The sequence below is a fragment of the Phascolarctos cinereus genome, unplaced genomic scaffold, assembly GCF_003287225.1.
Source record: "Phascolarctos cinereus isolate Bilbo 61053 unplaced genomic scaffold, phaCin_HiC Scaffold_726;HRSCAF=1367, whole genome shotgun sequence".
Lineage (NCBI taxonomy): Eukaryota > Metazoa > Chordata > Mammalia > Diprotodontia > Phascolarctidae > Phascolarctos > Phascolarctos cinereus.
In genome coordinates this window covers 64,546,693-64,570,330 of record NW_027556098.1, presented here as the reverse complement: position 1 = coordinate 64,570,330, position 23,638 = coordinate 64,546,693, and the positions used below count along the sequence as shown (strand labels likewise).

The following is a 23,638-nucleotide window of genomic DNA, read 5'->3' as shown; positions in this document are numbered from 1 at the left end:
TCTCCCTTTATCTCTAGGTCACGTATCCATTTTGACCTTATCTTGTTAAGTCACGTAAGATATTGGTCTATGCCCAATTTTTGCCAGACTGCTTTCCAACTTTCCCAACAGTTTTTACCAGATAATGAATTCTTTTCTGGAAAACTTAAGTCTTTATACTTGTCAAGCACTAAGTTACTATATTCATTTGCTGCTGTAAATTGTATGTCTACTCTGCTCCACTCATCTACCTTTCTATTTCTCAGCCAGCACCAGATAGGTTTGATAATTGTTACTTCATAATATAATTTAAAATCTGAAGCTGCTAAACCTTCTTTTCATTTTTTATTAGTTCCTTTGATATTCTTGACCTTTTTTTCTTCAAAATAAATTTTGTTATTATTTTTTCTAGCTCAGTAAAATAATTTTTGGTAATTTAATTAGGATGGCATTAAATATATAGATTAATGTAGGTTAAATTTTCATTTTTATTATATTGGCCCTTCCTACCCATGAACAATTAATTTTTTGCCATTTATTTAAATCTGATTTTATTTGTACAAAAAGTTTTTATGATTTTGTTCATGTAGTTCCTCGGTTTGTTTTAGCAGGTGTATTTCCAGGTCTAAAGTTATTTTATTTTACTTTATTTTATTTTTGGTTGGGCAATGGGGGTTAAGTGACTTGCCCAGGGTCACATAGGTAGTGAGTGTTATGTGTCTGAGGCCAGATTTGAACTCAGGTCCTTCTGAATCCAGGGCTGGTGCTCTATCCACTGCACCACCTAGCTGCCCCCTAGAGTTATTTTAAATGGGGTATCTCTAGCTATCTCTTCCTACAGGGTCCTGTTGGTGATATAACAGAATGCTGATGATTTATGTAGGTTTACTTTATATCCTGCTACTTTGATAAAATTATTAATTATTTCAAATAACTTTTTAGTTGAGTCTAGGATTTTCAAAGTATATCATCATATCATCTGCAAAAAGAGATAGTTTTATTACTTCATTGACCATTCTTATTCCTTCTGTCTTATTGCTATTGCTAAGATTTCCAATACAATATTGAATAATTTGGTGACATCTTTGTTTTACACCTGATCTTACTGGGAAGTCTTCTAACTTATCCCCATTACAAATAATGCTTTCTGGTGGTTTTAAGTAAATGCTTCTTATCATTTTAAGGAAAAGCCCATTTATACCTAAACTTTCAAGTGTTTTTAATAGAAAAAGTGTTGTACTTAATCAAATGCTTTTTCTGCATCTATTGATACAATCATATGGTTTTTGTTATTATGAATTATGTTGCTAGTTCTTCTTATGTTAAACTATCCCTGGATTCCTGGCATGAATCCTATTTGGTCATAATATATAATCTTTGTAATATATTGTTGTAATATTTTAGCTAGTATTTTATTTAGGATTTTGGCATCCACATTAATTAATGAAATTGGTTTATAATTTTTTTTTCTATTTTTACTCTTCCTGATTTAAGTATCAGTATAATATTTGTTTCACAAAAAGGAGTTTGGTAGGACCCCTTCTTAGCCTATTTTTCCAGATAATTTTTTTAGTATTGGAATTAGTTGGTCTTAAAATATTTGATAGAATTCACTTGTAAATCTGTCTGATGGTAGTGCATTTTTCTTAGGAAGCTCATTTGTGGTGTGTTCAATTTCTTTTTCCAAAATAGGTCTATTTAGATATTCTATTTCTGCTTCTGCTAATCTAGGCAGTTTATATTTTTCTAAATATTCTTCCATTTCACTTCAATTGTTAAATTTATTGGCAAGTAATCAGGTAAAATAACTCCCTATAATCACTTTGATTTCATCTTTGTTAGTCATGTAATCACTTTTCATTTTTAATACTAGTGATTTGAATTTTATTTCTCTTTTTAAAATGATATTAACCAGTGGTTTACCTGTTTTATTGTTTTTTTAAATAATACCAACTCCTAGTTTTATTTATTAATTAAATAGTTTTTTTACACTCAATTTTATTAATTTTACCTTTAATTTTTAGGATTTCTAATTTAGTATTTAATTGGAGATTTTTAATTTGTTCATTTTCTAGTTTTTTTTAATTGCATACCCAATTCATTGGTCTGCTCTTTCTCTGTTTTATTGATATAAATACTTAAAGATATACATTATCCTCTGATTATTGCTTCTGCTGTATCCTATAGGTTTTGATATGTTCTCTCATAATTGTCATTCTCTTTAATGAAATTATTGATTATTTCTATAATTTGTTCTTTAATCCCCACTCATTCTTTAAGATTAGGTTATTTAGTCTCCAATTAATTTTTTTCTGTTTCCTTGGTCCCTTATGCATTGTGGGCTGAAAAAGAATCATTTGATATTTCCACTTATGGCTATAAAATTTTTATGCCCCTATATATTGGTCAATCTTTCAAAAGTTGTCACTCAGGAAAAGGTGTGTTCCTTTCTATTCCCATTCAGTTCTCTCCAGATAGCTATCATATCTAGCTTATCTAAAATTCTATTCACTTCTCTTAATTTTTTGGTTAGATGTGTCTAGTTTTGAGAGAAGAAGATAAAAGTCTCTCACTATTATAGTACTACTATTTACTTCCACCTATAATTCATTTAACTTTTCTTTTAAAAATGTAGATGCTATAGTATTTGGTGCATATAGGTTTAATATTGATATTGCTTCATTGTCTATGATACATTTTATCATAATGTAGTTTCCCTGTTTCTCTCTTTTAGATAAATTTATTTTGGCTTTAACTTTGTCTGAGATCATGATTGCTACCCCTGCTTTTTTTTTTACATCAGCTGAAGCATAATACATTTTACTCTAGCCCTTTAAATGTGTTTATCTCTCATTTTAAAATATGTTTCTTGTAAGCAATATATTGTCAGATTCTGATTTTTATCCACTCTGCGGTTTCCATTTTATGGGTAAGTGCATCCCATTCACATTCAAAGTTATATTTGTATATTTCTTTCCATCCTATTTTTCTTCACCATTGTCCTTCTTAGCCTCTCTTTTACCCTATACCTCCTCTAGTTTACTTCTAACCACTACCTCCCTAATTCACACCTTTTTAAAGAATTCCCCACTTATCCTCTCCCCTTACCCTCCTATTACTTATTCGACCCACTCCTCTAACAGTCGTCCTTCCCTTTATCTCTCCCCTACCCTCCTAAATCTTAATCTATATACCCATCTAAAGGACACCCCCCTCCATTCCTGTGTTCTAGTCTTCTTATTTCTTTATAAATTTGGAAGACTTTTATACTCTTCTACATGTATATGTTGTTCCCTCTTTAACCCAGATCTGATGAGAATAAAGTTCCAGCACTACCAGCCCTCCACTCCCACTTGTTTTCTGTGTATCAATTCTTCCTGTTACATCTCATTTTTTTTTTTAGGCAATCAGGGTTAAGTGACTTGCCCAGGGTCACACAGCTAGTAAATATCCAGTGTTTGGTCTGAGGTCAGATTTGAACTCAGATTCTCCTGACTTTAGGGCTGGTGCTCTATCCACTGTGCCACCTAGCTGCCCCTGTTACATCTCATTTGTAAGAGATAATTGCTACTTTTTACCTTTTCTTACCCAATTTTGTTACTTTAGAATCATCCCATCACACTCATCTCAGCCTAACCTTTCTTTCAAACTACACAAGTACTGATGAGGGTCTTAAGGATAACATTTTCACATATAAGAAGTAAACAGTTTGACCTTATTGAGTCCCTTGTAATTGGTCTTTAATATTTACCTTATATTTCTTCTGGATCTTATATGCCAAATTTTCTATTAAGTTCTGATCTTTTTGTCACAAATACCTTCAATTCATTAAATTTCCTTTTTTTCTTCAGAATTATACTAAACTTTGATGGGTAAGTCTGCAGTCCCAGCTCTTTTGCTCTTCAAAATATAGTGTTACAGGGCCTATGGTCTTTTAATGTAGGGGCTGCTAGTTCTTTAATTCTGATTGTGGTTCTGCAGTATTTGAATTGTATATTTTCTTGTTGCTTATTTCTCCTTAAGCTGGAAATTTTTTATTCTCTTGTTCTAGAACTTCAGGGCAATTTTCTTTAACTATTTCTTTTAATATTGTATCAATATTCTTTTTTTTTTAATTGTATCTTTCAGGTAGTCCAATAACTTTAATTTTTTTAGGCAATTGGGGTTGTGTCCAATAATTTTTATATTATGTCTTCTTGTTCTCTTCTCCAGATCAATTGTTTTTCTACTGAGATGTTTCATATTTTCTTCTATTTTTATATTCTTTTGATTTTGTTTTATTATTTTTTGGTGTCTTATAATGTCATTCACTTCCCCTTGCCTGATTCCAGTTTTCAAGGAATTGTTTTCTTCCTTAAGATTTTGGATCTTTTCTTGTAATTGGTTGACTTTCTTTTCATAATTTTCTTAATTTTCTTGGATTGCTCTTATTTTTTTCCCTAATTTTTCCTCAATCTCCTGATTTTTGATGTCCTTTTAAAGTTCTTCCAAGAGCTCTTTTTGGGCTCATGACCATTTGATGTTGCTTTTTAGGTAGGAATAGCTTTTGTTTTTTTACTTCACTATCTTCCTCTGAATATGAGGATATCTTCTTATCCCCATAGCAGCTATCTATGGTTGGGTTCTTTCTCCTTTGCTTATTCATTCTTATTTTTATTTTATTTTATTTTATTTTATTTTATTTTGTTTTGTTTTGTTTTATTTATTTTATTTTATTTTATTTTATTTATTTGTAGCAGCTTATTATTATAATCAGCTTTAGTCCCAGGTCATGAGAAATGGTGCCCCAGGCCTCAGGTCCTTCTTACTGTTTTTCTTTTCTGAGCTTTGTCTGGGGTCCAGCCTCCACACTCCTCTCCACCCCTAAGCCATAGCTAGGTTTCCCAGCCATTCTGTGCTTCAAATGCTCTTGCTCCCTGCGGACCCTCTAGCGGCTGCAACCTTCAGCTCTCCCCTCTGGCCTGGAACCTAAACCAGGGACTCAGCTGTCCTGTAAGTGCCCACAGCCATCAGTGTCCCTTCCCTTCTGCTACCTGCCCCCATCAGGTGTGTGCTAGCTCCTTTTCATAGTCAGTCTGATCAGCCCAGCTGGGCCTGGTGTACCTTGACAGCAGAGAGCCCTTCAGTCTTTCCTACTTAGGTGCCTGACCCTCACACTGACTGTGAGGTGAAGGTTCCTATGTCTGAGGCTTTCTCCTAACCCAAGTGCCCCAGGGCTTGTTTATTGTTTCAGCTGAGAAGGCTTAGATGTGTTTGCACTTCACTTGGGCCAAACCTCTGTCCCTAAGGTTTTTCCTAAGGTCATCTCTAGTTGTCCCAGGAAGACCACTGCTCTACCCTAATTCTTGTTTATATTTGCTGCTCTGCGCTCACCCTGAGGTGCTGTTCTGTCTTGTTTGTGATGGAAATCTAGAGAGCCAGGAATTTCTGACATACTTTGCCATGTTCTCAGAATCCCTTCCCTGTTACATTTACTTTTAATTTTTTGTTTTGTCATCATTCTTCCCATGTATGTTGTAATTACTGTCTATATTGTTTTCTTGGTTCTGTTTACTTCTCTCTACATCAGTTCATAAAATAATCATAATAATAATTTGTTGTTGAGTTGTTTTCAGTTGTGTCTGACTCTTTGGGGCTTTATTTGGGATTTTCTCGTAAAGATACTGGGGTGGTTTGCCATTTCCTTCTCCAGTTCATTTTACAAATGAGGAAACTGAGGCAAACAAGGTTAAGTGACTTACCCAGTGTCAACCAGCTAGCAAATATCTGAAGCCAAATCTGAATTCAGGAAGATGAGTCTGCCTGATTCCAGACTTGACACTGTCTACTGCACAACCCCTAACTACTCTAATAATAATAATAGCTAACGTTTATATCATGTTTACTATTTGCTAAGCACTTTACAGTTATCATCTCATTTGATCCTTACAACAGCCCTGCAAGGCAGGTGCTATTAATATCCCCATTTTAGTGTTGAGAGAACTGAGGCAAACAGGGGTCAACTGACTTGCCCAGGATAACACAGCTAGTAAGTGTCTAAACATGGATTTAAACTCAGGTCTTCCTGACGCCAAGCCTGGTGCTCTATCTGTGATCTTTCTATGCTTCTTTGTATTCATCACACACAATATTTCTTATAGAACAGTAGTATTCTATTACATTTGTGTACCATACTACCCAGTGGATGGGTATCTACTTTGTTTCTGATTCTTAGCTCTTACAAAAAGTGCTACTGTGAATATTTTGGAGTATATGAAGCCTTTTTTCTTGTCAGTGGCTTCCTTGGGTTATAAGCCCAGTAATACAGTCTCTAGTTGAAAAGGTATAGACATTTTAGTCACTTTGTTTGCATAATTCCAAATTGCTTTCCAAAATAGTTGTACTGTTTCACAGCTCCACCAACAATTGTTAGCATTTAATTCTTTAAAAATTGGGTTTCTCTTATGAACTATTCTGGAATTTCCCAATGTTTTTCCATGATTCTCAGAGGATCCATAGAATTCTCTTTTCCATTAGATCACTTTTTTTCATATTATAAAACTTCTTCAATGTGTTGCAACATTTTAATTTTTTTTGTAGGCAATGCAGTTAAGTGACTTGCTCAAGGTCACGCAGCTAGTAAGTGTCAAGTGTCAGAGGCTGGATTTGAACACAGGTCCTCCTGACTCCAGGGCTGGTGCTCTATCCACTGAACCACCTAGCTGCCCCTAATATATTAAATTTTTAAATGTTTTTCCTTCTGTCTTTATGATAAAAGGAAAGTCGCTGTAGCTGCATCTGTTTTAAAGCTAAGCTTATACCTAGTCTTTCTCTCTTGGACTTTTTTGTCTTTCCATCTTTTTCTTATATTCTCAGTAGCTTATCTGGCTTCTCTTCTTATTCTTTAATACCTCCACTTTCCAGGACTGCACAAAAATGTCTTCAGCCTCCTCAAACTGTAGATTCAGCTGGTTCCTTGTTTAGAAATAAAATCTGTGTAGGGAAGACTGGTGGCAGCTAGGTAGTACAGTGTATAAAGTACTAGGCTTGGAGCCAGGAGGACCCTTTTTTCATGAGTTTGAATCCCAGCCTTGGATACTTACTAGCTGTGTGACCGTGAGCAAATCACCTAACCCTGTTTTCCTCAATAGTCTCATCTATAAATGAGCTGGAGAAGGAAATGGCAAACCACTTTGGTACCTTTGCCAAGAAAACCCCAAATGAGGTCCCAAAGGGTCAGACATGACTAAACAACTCATCATATAGAGAAGACTGACCATAGATAGCTTCCAGTCCTTTTCTCCCACCAGCTCTGCAACATTTGCCACTACCCTTCATCCTCAGTTCCCCATTCAAGTTGAAGTCCCTTTCTTTTGAATAGCTCAGCAGAATCAATATTTTCAGCTTCTTATAGGAGTGTTCAGACTGAATCACTGCCATGAAGAAAACCAGCTGGACTATAAGAAAACTATAGCTGGACCCAGAAACAAAAGTCTGGAAAGTTTCTGCTTGCTCTGCCTGTGTCCAGCTTGTGGGTTGGGGTGGGGATGGTGAATAGGTGCTTTAAGCATTTAATTTCTCCAAAGTTTTATTAGATAAAGCTATTTCCTTGTGCCTTGTTTCTCTCTTTTTTCTTGAGAATTACACTTTAATTATTCTAAGATTGCTGAGATTATTTTAGGTTGAAGAAGTATATAAAAACAATTATTTCACCATTTTGCTCATTAAATGACCTGCTTTTTCAGATTATACTCTTTGGAAATGTTTTGCTGTCCAGCACAGTTTTCCACAGCTTACCCCACATGCAATGGCATAACTAATGATTCTGAAGGGTAGTAGCTCTAAGCACTTTAGCACTAGCGTGTCTATATTATTTTCCATTTTAATTAAAATGCCTTCATGCCTGCAACCTGATTTATTCTAGGCCCCAATTCCTATTATCCTCTGGGACTGCAGACCCAGAGTAATTTTTATGGCAACATTAGATCTCCGTCTAGAAACCATGAAAATGGTTTAATATGAAAGCCTGGCAAAATTGCTTTTAATTTCTCAGAACATGTCCAGCATCTCTACCTGAGAAAACAGAAGATAGTACTGAAAAATTGAACATCTGCTTTCCTTTATATGCATTTCTAGGACCCAAAAGTAGGATTCTTTTCATGAAGAGTTTGCCTCTGGAATTCCCTCCTTACCCATTTCATATCCTGCCTGTTTATCATCTTTTAGGATACTTTACGATCCTCACTTCTATTTTTTATTCCTCTGTTACGGGTTGTTATAGATATTTGAACAAATGCTACTTTATTATACTTGTGTCTTGAGACGCTTAAAACGTGGGCTGAGATCTCTAAAGCAGTATAACAGTGTTCTTAGCACGTGAACTCATTTCATTATTTTAAAATCTGTAGCATTTATAAACGTCCAGAGGGGATTTCACAAGGCTTTTCTTGGATAATACTATTAGAATCATGTAGGTCCTTTGAATACAGAAACACAGAGGAAATATTGGTCTCTTTTAGTCTATATAATTGCATTTCAGGGCTAGGAATGCTTGCTTTATTGTTTTTTTCCCCTGGGGTTTCCAGTTTCTCCCCTCTTTAAGTCATCCTTCACAACAGTTCCAGATTAATCTTGCTTTTATACAAATCTGATCATGTCAAACTTTCAAGCTCAAAGCCTTTCAATGGCTGCTAATAAACTACTGAATAAAGTACAAAATCCTTAGCCTCATATTCAAGACCCTCAACAAATTGGCCCCCTCCACCTTTCTAGCCTTCTCTCAGTCAAACTTGAATATGTCCTATGTCATTTTGTCTCAGTGCCTTTGCTCACACCATTACTCAGGACTGAAATACCCCCACCCCAAATTTCTACCTGTCCAAATCCACCACATTCTTCAAGAGCCAGATCAGATATAATCTGTAGCATGAAACCTTGCCTTCAGTCAGAAATGAGACAGGCACAGTATTTTGTATTTTCTCTCATATACATACCATATTCCATTTGGCATTACTGGTAAACTTTGCTTCACATCATGAATTTGCTCCATGAAAGCATTTTAATTGAAACACTGTTACAAAGGACAATTCCACAGGAATAAAACTGAGTGGATCAGTGAGTATTGAGTTGACTAGAACAAAGCCAAGCTGATTGCAGCCAGAGAAAGGGAAGGGGACTGGGGATGAGAAGAACAGTATCAAACTGAATGGAATCAAGGCCAGGGCCAGCAGGTGTAGGCAATGGTTAGCTTATAGAGCTTAATGAGAGGAGATACAGACAGCTACGGCAGGGAGTTAGCACAGTGCCAGGCACACAGTAAACACTGAATAAATGCTTGGACAATCAGTAGTCAGTGAGCATCTATTCATTGACTACTGTGTGCTTGGCACAGTGCTAAATGCTAGGGATAAAAAAAAATTTTAAAAGCAAAAGAAAGTACCTGCCTTCAAGGAGCTCACAATCTAGGTGGCTAGACCTGTTGTCTTACAGAACTTGTGGTGTGGGAAGAATCAGAGCTTTCATGATCACAGATCTGTGCAAAGGCATCATACCTGTACTTTCAAGACATTATAGTGAGATTTGACTCGAATATTCCCTACTGTATCACTATGAAATGAGGTTGCTCAAGGCAACATCATAGAGAGTATGCTTACGTTACGTTTGTGTATATGCCATGCTACCATATCCATATTAGATTAAATAGGCATGGTGTCAGGCAGCTAGGTGGTGCAGTAGATAGAATTCTGGGTCTGGAGTCAGGAAGTTTGAACTTTCTGAGTTCAAATCCAGCCTCAGACACTTATTAGTTGTGTGACCCTGAGCAAGTCACTTCACCCTGTCACCTCAGTTTCCTCATTCGGAAAATGAGCTGGGGAAGGAAATGGCAAACCCCACTACAGTATCTTTGCCAAGAAAATACAAAATGGGGTCACAAAAGGTTGAATGTGACTGGAAAAAAAGACTAAACTACCACAACAAAGCATGGTGTTTCATTTATGTTGTGTCTCTCCTGATACCTAAAACTGTATTCCACAAATAGTAGTTACTGGACAAAAGTTTGTCATGATTAAACTTTTAGAGTTTTTGGAGAGTTTCCTGCCCTTCTCTCCACACAGAGGACATTCCACATGCTTGTAGTAAGTAGACAGAGATACTGGTCTCAATCCTGTTATCGTGTCGCTGTGTGACATTGGCCAAGTTATTGGGCTCGAGTTCTCTCACCTTTAAAATCAGAATAATACCTCATATCCTGCTTCCCTCACAGGCTTATTGGGAAGATAAAATGAGGTCATGTATATGAATGTGTATTGACAAACTGGTGTTATATACAATAAAAGATTAATGTTAGTTTGACAGTGAGCATGGCATTATATTAATTTGGGAGAGGAAAGGAGAGGAGGAAGAAGAGGAAAGAGAGGAGAAAGACAGAGACAGAGAGGGAAGGGAGGGAAGGATGAGAGACAGGGAGAGAGAGGAGAGAGAAAAGGAGAGACAGACAAAAACAGGAAGAGAAAGAAGAGAGTGGAAAGAGACAGAGAGAGGGGGAGGGAGGGAAGAATGAGAGACAGGGAGAGAAGGAGGAGAGAGGAGGAGAGAGAAAGAGAGAGACAGAGAGAGAGAGACAGAGAGACAGAGAGAGAGAGACAGAGAGACATTGAGAGAGAGAGAGAGAGAGAGAGAGAGAGAGAGAGAGAGAGAGAGAGAGAGAGAGAGAGAGAATGTGAAAAAGGGCAGATATACCCAGATATACTACAACTGGAGAATGAAAGTGAATGTGTGGATTCAAAAGGGAACGAGGGAAGGTTGTGTGTGCAGTCAATAAGTCTTGATTAGGGTACTGAAATAAGTGGTGGAGATAAATTGGCAAGGAGACAGGGAGGAATGGCAGATATGTAGATGCATGATGGGGATGAGTCATTCTGGTGCAAGGAATTAATAAACTGATTAGCTTGCCTCCCTGACTATAATGAACTTGGAAAGGTTGAACAGAACAGCTGATGAATAGCCCTGCATATTAGCCAAAGGAGTTTAGATCTCTTAGGATGTCTTTAGGTAATTTTAAAACCTCTTATTTCTGTAGTCATATCTAGTGTTGGACCTCTACAGGAAAGGACCACTGTTACAGTTTAGGTTCACATTTGTTGCTGTCACCCTGGTAAAGAGGAAGCAACAGAACTCATGAAACAAGCTTTTTGTACTTGCCCCAAGATTGGGGAATGCAACTGAGTTAGAAGGTAGTACCCCAAATGTGATATTCCAGAGAAATGAAACAGATATAAATTAGCGAAACTAATTTTTTATGTCACATTGCTGTTGTTGTTAGTCATTTCGGTCATGTCTGACTCTTGCAGCCCCATTTGGGGTTTTCTTGGCAAAGATACTGGAGTAGTTTGCCATTTTCTTCTCCAGCCTGTTTTATAGATGAGGAAACTAAAAACAGACAGGGTTAAGTGACTTGCCCAGGATCACAGTTAGTAAGTGTCTAAGGTCAGATTTGAACTCACTAAGATAAGTCTTCCTGACTCCAGGCCCAGCGCTTTATCTACCATGCCAGCTAGCTGTCCCATTATATATCATAAATTATATTACAAATGATTTATATTATTTATGTAGCAATAGAGAAGGTCCCACATGTGTAGGACCCTCTGGTGAGGGCTTCCCTTTATGTGAGTTTAAAGGGAGGCATATAATAACAGTGATACTAGCTTTTATTTGTACAATACTTTAAAGCTGTAAAGTACATTAAGTTACTTCATCTGAGAGGCATGTGTTGTAGCAGAGAAGTGACAAACCAGCAAAATTCATCAGTCTGCCGAAGCTAGATTAAAATATAATTGTTTAACAAATATAATGGTATATATAATATACTATATATATAGTATGTATATATGTATAATACAATAGTATAACAATTATAATATAAATGTTTAACAAAATAGACAAAAACACAATACAACATGAATAATTTTATTTGTAGTTTTCTGAGTCAATATGGGGCTGGAAGGGATCAGTTTTTATTTGAGTCTGACACTACTGGTGTAGCAAATGGTACCAGAATTTGTCAGGAAGACCTTGGTTCAAATCTTGCCAATTATACTTCTAACTCTATGCCCCAGGGTAAATCACTCTGATCCTTAGTTTTTGTTTGTTTGTTTTCTCCAGAGGAATTATGGTGCAGTGGAGAGTTTAAACTGGATTTAGAGTTACAGACTCTGAGTTTAAATCCTAGCTATGCCACCTTTGCGACTTCAGAGAAATCCCTTAACTTCTCTGACCCTCAGTTTTCTCCTTGACTGACTGAACTCGATGGAAGCCTGAAGTAAAGCAAATTTTTACTTTCTCAGTTAACAGTTGGCATTGGAAGCTTTTTGAATCAATTTGGGCAAGTGGATTTTTTTATTAGTGCTGAGCATATTGGATTGTGGTCTTTTTCCAGGTTTGTTTTCTTAAAAGTAATGAATGAAGATTTTTATTAATTCAAGCTAACTGTGATGAAAAATTCTTCTTTGTCTTTCTAGGAAGCTGAAAAATGAGCTTTTAGAAGCAAAACGGAAAGGTGGGAAAAGGCAGCAAGATGGCGGCAGGATTTGTGTTCGATGTCAGAAAAATTTGGGCTTGATTTTTGACCGGGGGGATGTGTGCCAAGCATGTACGCTCCGAGTTTGCAGTGAGTGTCGTATTGTGGGCATCGATGGCAATTGGAAATGCACAGTCTGTGCCAGGATTGCGTAAGTTCATACCTTTACTTGGAAGTCAGAGGTTTTAAGTCTTTAAGTCATGGAAGTGGCAAAGAGAATTGAAGGAATAATTTAAATATGAGAATTAAGAAAGGAAGAAGAAATAATAGTTCTGCTCCTCAGATTTAGGAATGCTCTAGTGTATCCATGATGTATATGTGTGTGTACTCAAACACACATAAAAGAGCTTTGGAGTCACTGTCATGAAAACAAGAAGGCTATCAGGTATCGGTGACAGCATGACCCCAATAGTCTGTTCCTGCTAACATTTTTACATATAATTTTTACATATATAATTTTTACATATATTTATGAATTTAAATATACATATTTATATACTTTACATATATTATCTCATTCCATCCTCACCACAAACCTTTAAGATAGGTGCTATTATGATCCCCATTTTACAGTTAAGAAAAACTGAGGCAGAGGTTGAATGATTTGACTAGGCTCACACAACTGGTATCTAAGGTTGGATTTGAACTCAGGTCTTCCTAACTCTAGGCCAAGTGCTCTGTCCATTCTACCTTCTAGATGCCTCTAGAAGGGAACATATGCAATAATTGTAGAGACAGAAACGACAAGATCTGACAACTCATTGGCTATGTGGGGGTAAGTGAGGTATTAAGGATGACATCAAGGTTGCAAAATTGGGCTACTAAAAGAATGTGTGGTATTCCCAACAGTAATAGGAAAGTTCATAAGAAGGGTGGATATTAGGCAAAGGATAATGAGTTCTGTATTGGACATATCGAATTTGAGATGCCTACAGGAAATCAAATTTTAAATGGCCAATGTACAGTTGGTGATTCGGGATTGGAGCTCAGGAAAGAGACTGGCATCAGACTTAACAATCACAGAATCATCTACATATCTACACTGAACTTAATGGAAACTGATGAAGTTACAAAATGGTCACGTACAGACGTATTTATTAATATGGTACTTTAAGACCAGAAGAAATGAGCAACTCTAGAGGACTTCTTCAGAGATGCTAATGTCTTTCTTTAGAGCTGTTATTCTTATATTTGGATGTGTTGCTTTGGTTTCCACAATCTGCTGTGTTCCATAACCTTATTTCTCATATTGATCTCTTTTTATTCTTCTTATCCAGCATCAGCAAATGTTTGGGGATACAAAGAAAAAATTAAAAACAATCCCTGTCCTCTAAGACCTCACATTCTAATGAGAGAGACAAGTTGTGCATTTTTGTATGCATGCATTGTGTATATATACGTGTATGTGTATATGCATATGTACAAAATTACATACATATACATACACATATATGTATAATATGTACATATATGTCTGTATACAAAACACAAAGCAGATCCCATTTTATTCTCATGAGTCCCCTATTATTTCTAGAAGGGCAATCAGTCTTTAAACTATTTGTAGGTGACTGAAACTGAAACAGAGAGAAGATAAATAACTTTCCACTGGACACACAGTTGGTCCATGGCAGAATGAGGACAACAAGCCAGGTCTGTTTCTCAGATCAGTGCTTTTTCTATTAGAGTGTCGTGAAAGGTTTGTCCTCTTCAGTGTCTATAGATGAAGAAAGGTAGGTTAACAACTTAATTAAAATCCTCCTGATAAGAAAAAGAAGATTTTTGCTAACTGGTCCCTCCTTTTAAATTGCAAAGTTTATGGTTTTGGGTTTGTTTGATTGTTTTTATTTTATCCCTCTATTACCTTTCCCCTTTTCACAGGACCATAAAATTCCAGACTTGGAAGTAGCTTAGAGGTTACCTAAGCCACATCCTTGACAAGCTGTCTTTTAGTCTTTGCATGAATATTTCCAGAAATGGGGAACTCAATCTCCTTTCCAACCTCCATTCCATTTACTATTTTTTTCCCTTCTCTCTCACATACTTTTCTCCACATCCAGTCTCAGCCTAGAACAAAAAGTTATCTCAGTTTGCCACTTGTCACTTGTTTGTGGCATGAGATCCTAGCCCCGCCCTTCATGGCTACTCCTGTCACCTCACTCATTGTTCACCTTGGCAACATCCACCTCTCAGCATCCTGGCTGGTCAAAGCAGTGTTTAGCTTTATGGATCTGCCTATTGTTTTATATTAAAAATTTAGGGATGTGTTCCTGTAATATTTCTCTCTGGCTCTTGAGAATTGCTCCTTCAGCTTATAGTCCTCTACTGTTTACAATAGTTAAAATATTTAACAAGAATTTGCAAACATTTTCCAGTGCCTACTCTGTATATGAAATGCAGTACTGAGTACAGAGAGAGATAAAGTATTTATTAAGCATTTACTTTGTACAGAGCACAGACAGAAGCAATCAAGTTGATGAAGTTACAAAGTGGTTAAGTGTAGACTTATTTAATAGAGTACTTTAAAATTTACCCTGACCTCAAGGAGCTTACCCGCTAATGGGGGAAGAAAATATATAAAGGGAAATTGGAAGGGGTGATAATAGTAATATGTACCTGCCAGTGTGATGTGAAAATAGTGACAATTATGATGATAATAACAACAATGGCAGTGGGGCAGCTAGATGGCCCAGTGGATAGAGTACCAGGCATGGAATCAGGAGGATCTGAGTTCAAATCCAGCCTCAGACACTTATTAGCTGTGTAACCCTGGGCAAGTCACTTAACCCCAATTGCCTCCCTAGATAGATAGATAGATAGATAGATAGATAGATAGATAGATAGATAGATAGATAATGGCAGTGAGATAGTCTTTGATCTCAAGGAATTTCCTCCTTGATCTCAAGGAGAAGACACACAGAAAGGAAAACTGGAAAAGGGGGAAGGGGAAGTGGTAGCTGCCAGTCATATATCTAAAAATATTAACAATAATAATACCTAGCATTTACATAGAGCTTTAAGGTTTGCAAAACCCTTTACAAATGTTATCTAGAAAGGAAGCGGTAAGAGGGCCTGGTCTGGACAAATTCAAAGTTTGCTTTAGGGCAGATTCCAAGGTTGGGGGGTGGGGCAGGGAAGGAAAAGGAGATGAGGAAGATGCCCTGTGTGCAGGTTGGCTGAGGAGATTGCCAGAAATGATATACAATTACATAACAGAATTCTGACTCCCAAACCATTTGTAGTCTAAAAGGCAGATAAATGGCAGACACAAATAAATATAGAACAGAATAGAACTTAATGGAAAAAAGCAAAAAGGGCCAGGACAGTAGCATAACCTGTTCCTTCCACCCTCCAAAGTGGAGAGACATAGTGCACACAGTGCTCATAATCAGCCAGTCAGATGAATGCCTAACCTGCCACACAGTCAGCTTTCTCCAACCAAGGCAATCCTTGCAAGAGAATCTGTCATAGGCTGAATTCTGTCAGGTCCATTTGTCTTCTGAACAGAACGGTTTTCCAAGTATCACAGATGAGGCAGCTGGCTGTCAGAAGGCTAAAAGAATAAATTGTCACTAATCATAATCTGTGACTGTTTTCCAGGCACAGCCAAATGCAGCTAGAAGGAACGTCTAAATTTAAAAGTTGCTATTGCAACCTTTACTTTGACTGTTGTTTGTGGAGAAATAATACACTGCACTTATATGACTGTCAGATGCATGATTATGTTCATATAATTCCCCCCAGCTGGGCATGGTGCTACGGGGAAGGCTGAGGACGAGGATGAGGCTGATGGATTGCTTGAGCTCGGGGTCCTGAGTTGCAGTGGCCTAACTCAGTCAGATGGCCACGCTAAGTCTTTCACCAATATGTTAAGCCCCTGGGATGGGGAAGGGAGCTCACCAGGCTGCATAGGGAAGGGTAAACTGACTAAGGCAGGAAAGAGAGCGGGCCAAAGCTGCTATGCCAATCAGCTGAGGGATCGGGCTGCTTGAGTGGTCAGTGCATTTCCAGCCCATATGACATAGGGAAAACTAGTCTCCAAAAAGCCCCCAAACCAAAAAAAATCAAATAATATTCCCAGAATAACAGACATAAGAGTCAGAAGGAGGCCTCTGAATGCATGTAGTTCAACAAGCCACTGAAGAAGAATCAACGCTACAACACAGCCAGCAGGTAGTCATTCAGCTTTTCCAGGAAAAAGCCCCTTTGAGGGGGAATCAGCCGATGCCTAGGGCTCCCACTTTTTTTTTCCCTGAATAGCTCTAATTGTTAGGATGACATCAAATTTAAGTTTGTCTTTGTTTTTAACTCCTACCCACTACTCTTCCCCAGTTAGTCTGATCCCTTGTCCTAATAACCCTCCTTCAAATACTTGAAGGTTGTCTTGTCTACCTTAATTCTTCTGTGCTCCAGACTAAAAATGCTTACAGCTCCTTCAGCCAGTCTTCATGTGGCACTATCCTGGCTGACCTCATTCTGGAACCACTCCAGTTGATCAATGTCCTTCCTAAATTATTGTATCTATAGCTTCTGGTATCTAAAACTTCATATGTGGTCTCATAAGACAGAGAGAACAATACAATTACTACCTCCTTATTCTGGAACATTGTGCCTCAGATCACACTAGTTCTATGGGCTGCCATATCATACTATTGACTCACATTGAGCTTTCAATCCACCCCCACCCCCATCTTTTTTCAGATGAACAGTCTATCCTTACTTCCCTATTTGTGAAATTGTTTTATTTTAGCTAAAGCTAAAATTTGTATTAGGTTTATGAAGTGTCTCCTTGAATACTAGCTATGGGAAAGTGTTTGGATAACTTTAGGTGCTATGGGTAAAATTGTTGGAGCTGCCATAAACCAGAACTGAAGCCCCATGTCAAAACCATAACCCAAACCTAATACCATAAATTTAGGAACTAACTAGTATTTATTGAGTTTGCCAGCAACGGAGCCCCACCTGCCACAGCAGAGATTCCCCAAAGGAACAAAAGGACAAAGCTCATATAAGTTCCAATTTAGGAAGGAGGTGAATTGGGTATGGGGTCTCTTAGGATTGGACAAGGCTGTTGTTGGAGGGGCACACAGGGTAGGAATGGGGGACGTGGTATACCATGATGGGAAAGGCCTGTTGCCGGGGGCTAGGAACAGGAAAAGCTCTTCTTCAGGTTAGCTAACTCTTGTAACCCTGTGCTAATAGACAGACCTTCTTCACTGTTTCAGCAGAAAGAAATTTTTGCAGACAGGGTGGGAGTTTCAATACCAACAGCCTTAGGGGCAAGACAAAGGAACTGCAAATAAACTGGAATTGCTTTAATTTTCTTGGGTACTCACAGTACTGGCCTGATTTGAAAAATCAAATCCCTTATTTATCTGAAAAGTGAAGTACCCACTTCTAATGCATTTTCTTTTTAAGTGCCTCCTCATTACCTTAAGCCATCTCTAGTGGTTTGGAAATGGTTGGTTCCATTTAATTCAATAAACATTTACCTACAAAACCCTACATTAGACACTGGAGATATAAGGATGAAAACTGACACATGGTACTTGACCTTAAAATAAGGTTCTAGTAGATTGTCTTAGTTACTAATAAACACATGATTTTCTGGAAGAAAAATCCCTGTTTGAGACAGCGAAATGGCAGTTTGAAAGGGTGAATCTTCTGGGTATTGAAAGGAGTTTAGTTTTGGCTTTACCAGTAATTGTCTGAACTTTACAAATAAGTAAGGGGCCTTAGTTTCCTCATCTTTATCACCTAGTTCTAAAATTCTCTAAATGAATGATGCTATACAAACCAAAAACTCTACTTGCTTGTTTTAAGAAAACACCAAAGGGCTATTGAGCTGTAGCCACATTGAATAGAACATAAAATTGCAAGTCAAGCCCTGACTGATGAGGACTTGAGATGAGTCAGAAAATGACTCATCCTCTATGTAGTTACAATGCAATTTTGTGCAGTGTTTCTATTAGAACAGGAGATGACATTTTCATAGCCCAGATGCTATTGAAGATGGATCTTAGGTACCATCATCTTAGGATCTCCTGATTTCTCCCTTGTTCCTCATTCAGCTCCATAAACAAAGACTTGACAACAGGAAGGCAAGAACAAGGCATCCAGGAAAAGAGTGGGGGATCCCAGTTTGCAGAGACCCTCCAAATGGAATACATCAGGAATATACTTCCTTTTCCATTTCCTTTTTGGTAAGACCCAAGAGTGCCCACAGTTCTCTGCACGCTATGAGTCACATTACAGAGCAATGATATAGAATTCACATCAAGACCATCAAGAGTCATAGAATGAAAAGACTTTGGAAAATCCCGTTGGTTCATTCCCATTGGTATTTTAATAACGGATCCAGATTGCCATGGTGATTTCAGCTGAGGCTTTTACTGTCAGTCACTAAGATAGCCAGAATGCTCAGCTCCATATTGGACCTGTGGCCAATTATTGAAACTGCTATTTACTCTTTTATTTAACCAACATTTCTTAAGTGCCTTCAATGTACAAAGGTAAATGTTATGTGCTGGGAGAGGTATAAAATTTAGATGTGGCATAGTACCTGCCCTTATAAAGTTTACATCCTAATGGAGGTATGAGATACAAACAAATAAAACTGTAATGAATGAGAAATTCATATTGGTGTTGCCTGAGAGGCCCTGTCAATTAATAGGTAGTTATAGCTTTGTTGTTAGTAATTATCTCCTCACATGAACTCTACCCACCAAAAAGTACACAGTATCCTCTAGTGGAGAGGGACCTGTGACATTTTTCTTTGCCCAGCTCCAATGATCCTGTCCTATGATTCAACCCAGAAAAATACAAAAGATACATAAAAATGGAGAATCATAGGCAAATATATTATTGGGAAGTTAATATGTATTTTGTCAGGTGGAATTTATGTCTTTTTAGTAAGGAGAATGTTGGAAATCTATATAATAGGCTCTCAATTTCGGTTAATCGTCCCTCCTCAAGCCTCTCATGGTTCTCCCTTCCTCTCCTCCCCCCCACAACTGAGAACCTTGCCTCATGTTTTACAGGAAAAAAAGTGAGGCCTTTTGCCATAAGCTTCCTCTTCTCTCCACTTCTTCATCACTTATCACTCAGACACCTTCTGCTACAATCTCCTCCATCACCCATCTCACATGATGAGGTAGCCCCACTCTTCTACCTGCTAAGGAATCCCATTCCACCCATTCTCTTCCAAGATATCACCCCCTCTGTCATCCCCACTCTTTCACTTTCAATCTCTCCCTCTCTACTGACCCATTCCCTAATGCCTACAAACATTCCCATGTCTCCTGCACCCTGAAAAAATTCTACTTTGACCCTTCTATCCCCACGTTTCTCACACTCTTTTCTTAACATCTTAAAGTCTGGCTTCTGATCTTATCATTTTGAAACTGCTCCCTCCAAAGATACCAATGATCTCTTAGTTGCCAAGTCCAATGGCCTTTTCTCAATCTTCATTCTCTTTGACCATTGCAAATTTCGATAGTGTTGATCATCACCTTCTCTTCCTATTTCCTGTTTATCCTGTACATAGTTTGTATTTATATATTTGCTTGTATGTTGCCTCCCCCACCATTAGATTGTGAGCTCCTTGAGGGCAGGGATTGTTTTTTGCCTCCTTTTATATCCCCAGTCTTTAGCACAGTTCCTGGCACATAGTAGACACTTATCATCGATGTTTATTGATTGATTGATTGTAAGACTTAGTAGAGATGAGCTTTGAAGAGGGCTCTAAATGGAGAGTGAATTTGAAAAAGGAAAGATGTCGCATATGTAAGGTGCAGATGTAGAGAGAAGAAAGTTGGGAATGACTGGCCTTTGCTATCACTTGGAAATTTCAGTATCAGACACTAGTAACTCTTCATAATCCAAATACAAGAGAAAGATAAGGAATTAAGGTGGTAAGCCCTCTATTCCTGATACCCTTCTTCTTTCCCCCTGTACCAGGACCTTTAGATTGGACCTCCTGTAAAAATGTCCCCAATCCCTGGATTAGGTAACACACTCAACTCAGAAACTCCTGCCCTGGACCCAGGTTAACCCTAACTCAACCAGCCCACTCTGCTAGCCAAGCCAGGAGACTAACTGATTATTCACATCACATGGAGTTTACAACCATCCATCTTGCCATCTGCCCTGTTACATACCCTTTCCTGTCCTTTCACTTCTTGTTCTGGCCTCAATAATCAAATTGATTTTATCAGTTATTTCTGGAAGCTACATATTATTGGATTGTACTATGGATCAATACCTCATCCCTGTAACTACACAGACATTCCCTTCCATGACTGACACTCCCAATTATTTTTTGTCTGCTCCGTTAGAATATAAGCTTTTTGAGGGTAGGGATTGTCTTTCTTTTATATTTGTAACCCCAGTGCTTAGTACAATGCTTAGAAAAAATAAATGGTTAATAAATGCTTTTTCATTTATTATTCATTCATCCATCAATCTATTCATCTTTTGAAATTTTTGTATATTTCAGGGACCTTAAAAAGGGGGGGGGCTCATACATTGGTTATATTACTCAGAGCTATCTCTAGTTTATAATGTAGAAAGAGAAAGTTATTCTTTTAAGAATTCTTTGTTTAATGACTAATGTGAAAATATGTTTAACAGGAATGTATATGTAGAGCCTATATCAGATTGTACACCGTCTTGAGGAGGGAGAGAGGAGTGAGGGGGAGAAAAATTTAAAACTCATATGGAAGTGATTGTTGAAAACTAAAAATAATAAAAAAAAATTTTTTAAGAATTCTTTGTTGATCCATACTTAATTAACCACTTTCCTCTGGCTGAGGCCCACCTAGCACTTGGTGTAGTAGAATAACTTTATATATAAATCTAACAGGGTTGCTTTTGGTTAGAAAGGATTCTATTATAAATGTCTCAAAAGGCATGAGAATGAAATATAGAAAATGAACTTTTAGTCATTACCCTTGCCACTTCAGGTAAAGACCAGAATTCTTTTTTTTTCCTCTAGCAAATCTAGGCATAATGATTTACAGCAATTTGCACATTTTGCGCATCCTTGCCTACTAGGTTCAGGAGGCCCAGTATGTAATGGGAAAGAGAATCTGTACTTGCCACATTCCTGGTACTTGGTAAAGGTTAAACAGCAATATAATTAGTGCAATCTAATCATAATTTTAATTCAATTAATTTAATTTCAATTAAATCTAAATCAATTAATTATATTAATAAATTGAATAAACTAAATTATTTTAATTTAACTATACTTTTAATCAAACTCACAATTCAGAGCACTTCACACAAAATGTAATAGGATCTAAACCATGTATTTGTATCACGGGATTAAGAACATGCAAAGAGTCTTTTCTTTATTTGTCTGTCTTCTGTTTCCTTTTCTGCTGATACACAGCTTCCTCCTTGGCATTTATAGTGCCACAACTTCTCTTCCCCCTACCCAACCTTCCAAGAGGCATCTTATCCTTTGGTTGTCGTCTACCTAGTCCTCAATGTGCCTCAGGCACTACACTGGTATGGGTAGACTGCTTCTCTCTCCCTCTCTGTCTACAGTGGGGGATAAAAGCACAGCCTCAGGCTTGGCCTCACCCAAGGAAACGTCACTGATTTTTCAGGTAGACATTGCAGCCTGTTGTCAGAGTTCTGAAGTATAAGTGTCACCAGTACACATCTAGGAGAACCAAATTTGTAGTTATTGAACTTGAGCCAAAACCATTTTTGGAATAAATTATAATTTGCAGTATCTTATCTGTCCCTGAAAGGTCAAGACACATGTCAAAGAGAGCACTGGGGACCAATTTTAAGTTGCTCCATCTACGTCTTCCTGACCAGTGGTTTTAAAGGCTTCTGCAAAAAATGATTCAAATAAGATAATATTTATAAAAAGCACTTAGTATAGTGCTTGGTCCATAGTAAACACAATATAAATGCTTATTCCTTCCCTCTTTCCTTTATTCCTCAAATAATGGTGACCAAATTCACCTTCTAGCTTTTTCCATCATTACCTACAACATCGAGAAAGTAAAGAGTGAGTTGATTCTCTCACCTCTGGAATGTCCTCTAGAGTTCTAAAAGGAAGGGGATTGGTATCTTGGGACATCGCTTTTTGAAGATTGCACCCTCTGTTTTATTATACTGTTGTCCAGTTGATAAACTAGTTGACTTATTACTGTTCTTAATTCCCATATTTGTCTTCAAGCTGAAAACATTTCTATTTTTATTAGTAGGTGAGTTCTCAACGTAACTGATTCTACATGAGGCAGTAGATACAATTGATATCTGAATCCACACTTTCTTTTTTTAATTAATTAATTTTTAGTTTTCAACATTCACTTCCATAAGATTTTGAGTTCCAAATTTTCTCCCCATCTCTCTCCTCCCCCCACCCAAAGATGGTATTCATTCTGAATATCCCTTCCCCCAATCTGCCCCATTCTACCTCTCCCTTTCTCCTTCTCCCAGTACAACCTTCTCTCACTCCTTAATTTTATTTTTTAGATATCATCCCTTCATATTCAACTCACCCTGTGCCCTCTGTCTATATGTATGTGTTTGTGTCTGTGTGTGTGTGTGTGTGTGTGTGTGTGTGTGTATATACGTATGTGTGTGTGTGTATAAAATTCCCTTCAACCACCCTAATACTGACAAAGGTCTCATGAGTTACAAATATCTCTCTATGCAGGAATATAAACAGTTCAACTTTAATAAGCCCCTTATGATTTCTCTTTCCTGTTTACCTTTTCATGCTTCTCTTGAGTCTTGTATTTGAAAGTCAAATTTTCTATTCAGCTCTGGTGTTTTCATCAAGAATGCTTGAAAGTCCTCTATTTCATTGAATATCCATTTTACCCCCTGAAGGATTATATTTAGTTTTGCTGGGTAGGTGATTCTTGGTTTTAATCCTAGTTCTTTTGACCTCCAGAATATCATATCCAAGCCCTCTGATCCCTGCTAAATCTTGTGTTGTCCTGATTGTGTTTCCACAATACTTGAATTGTTTCTTTCTGGCTGCTAGCAATATTTTCTCCTTGACCTGGGAACTCTGGAGTTTGGCTATAATATTCCTAGGAGTTTTCCTTTTGGGATATCTTTCAGGAGGTGATTGGT

General features: G+C 37.5%; 1 protein-coding gene across 1 annotated transcript in view; it reads left to right on the top strand.

Annotated features, from left to right (window-relative positions):
- The window catches only part of SYTL5 (synaptotagmin like 5), a 148,527-nt gene that overhangs the window by 45,019 nt on the left and 79,870 nt on the right, over positions 1-23,638 (top strand). The window contains exon 3 of the mRNA XM_020979637.2: positions 12,477-12,686. Coding sequence (XP_020835296.1) covers positions 12,477-12,686 — 210 coding nt within the window. The remainder of the gene's footprint in view (positions 1-12,476; positions 12,687-23,638) is intronic.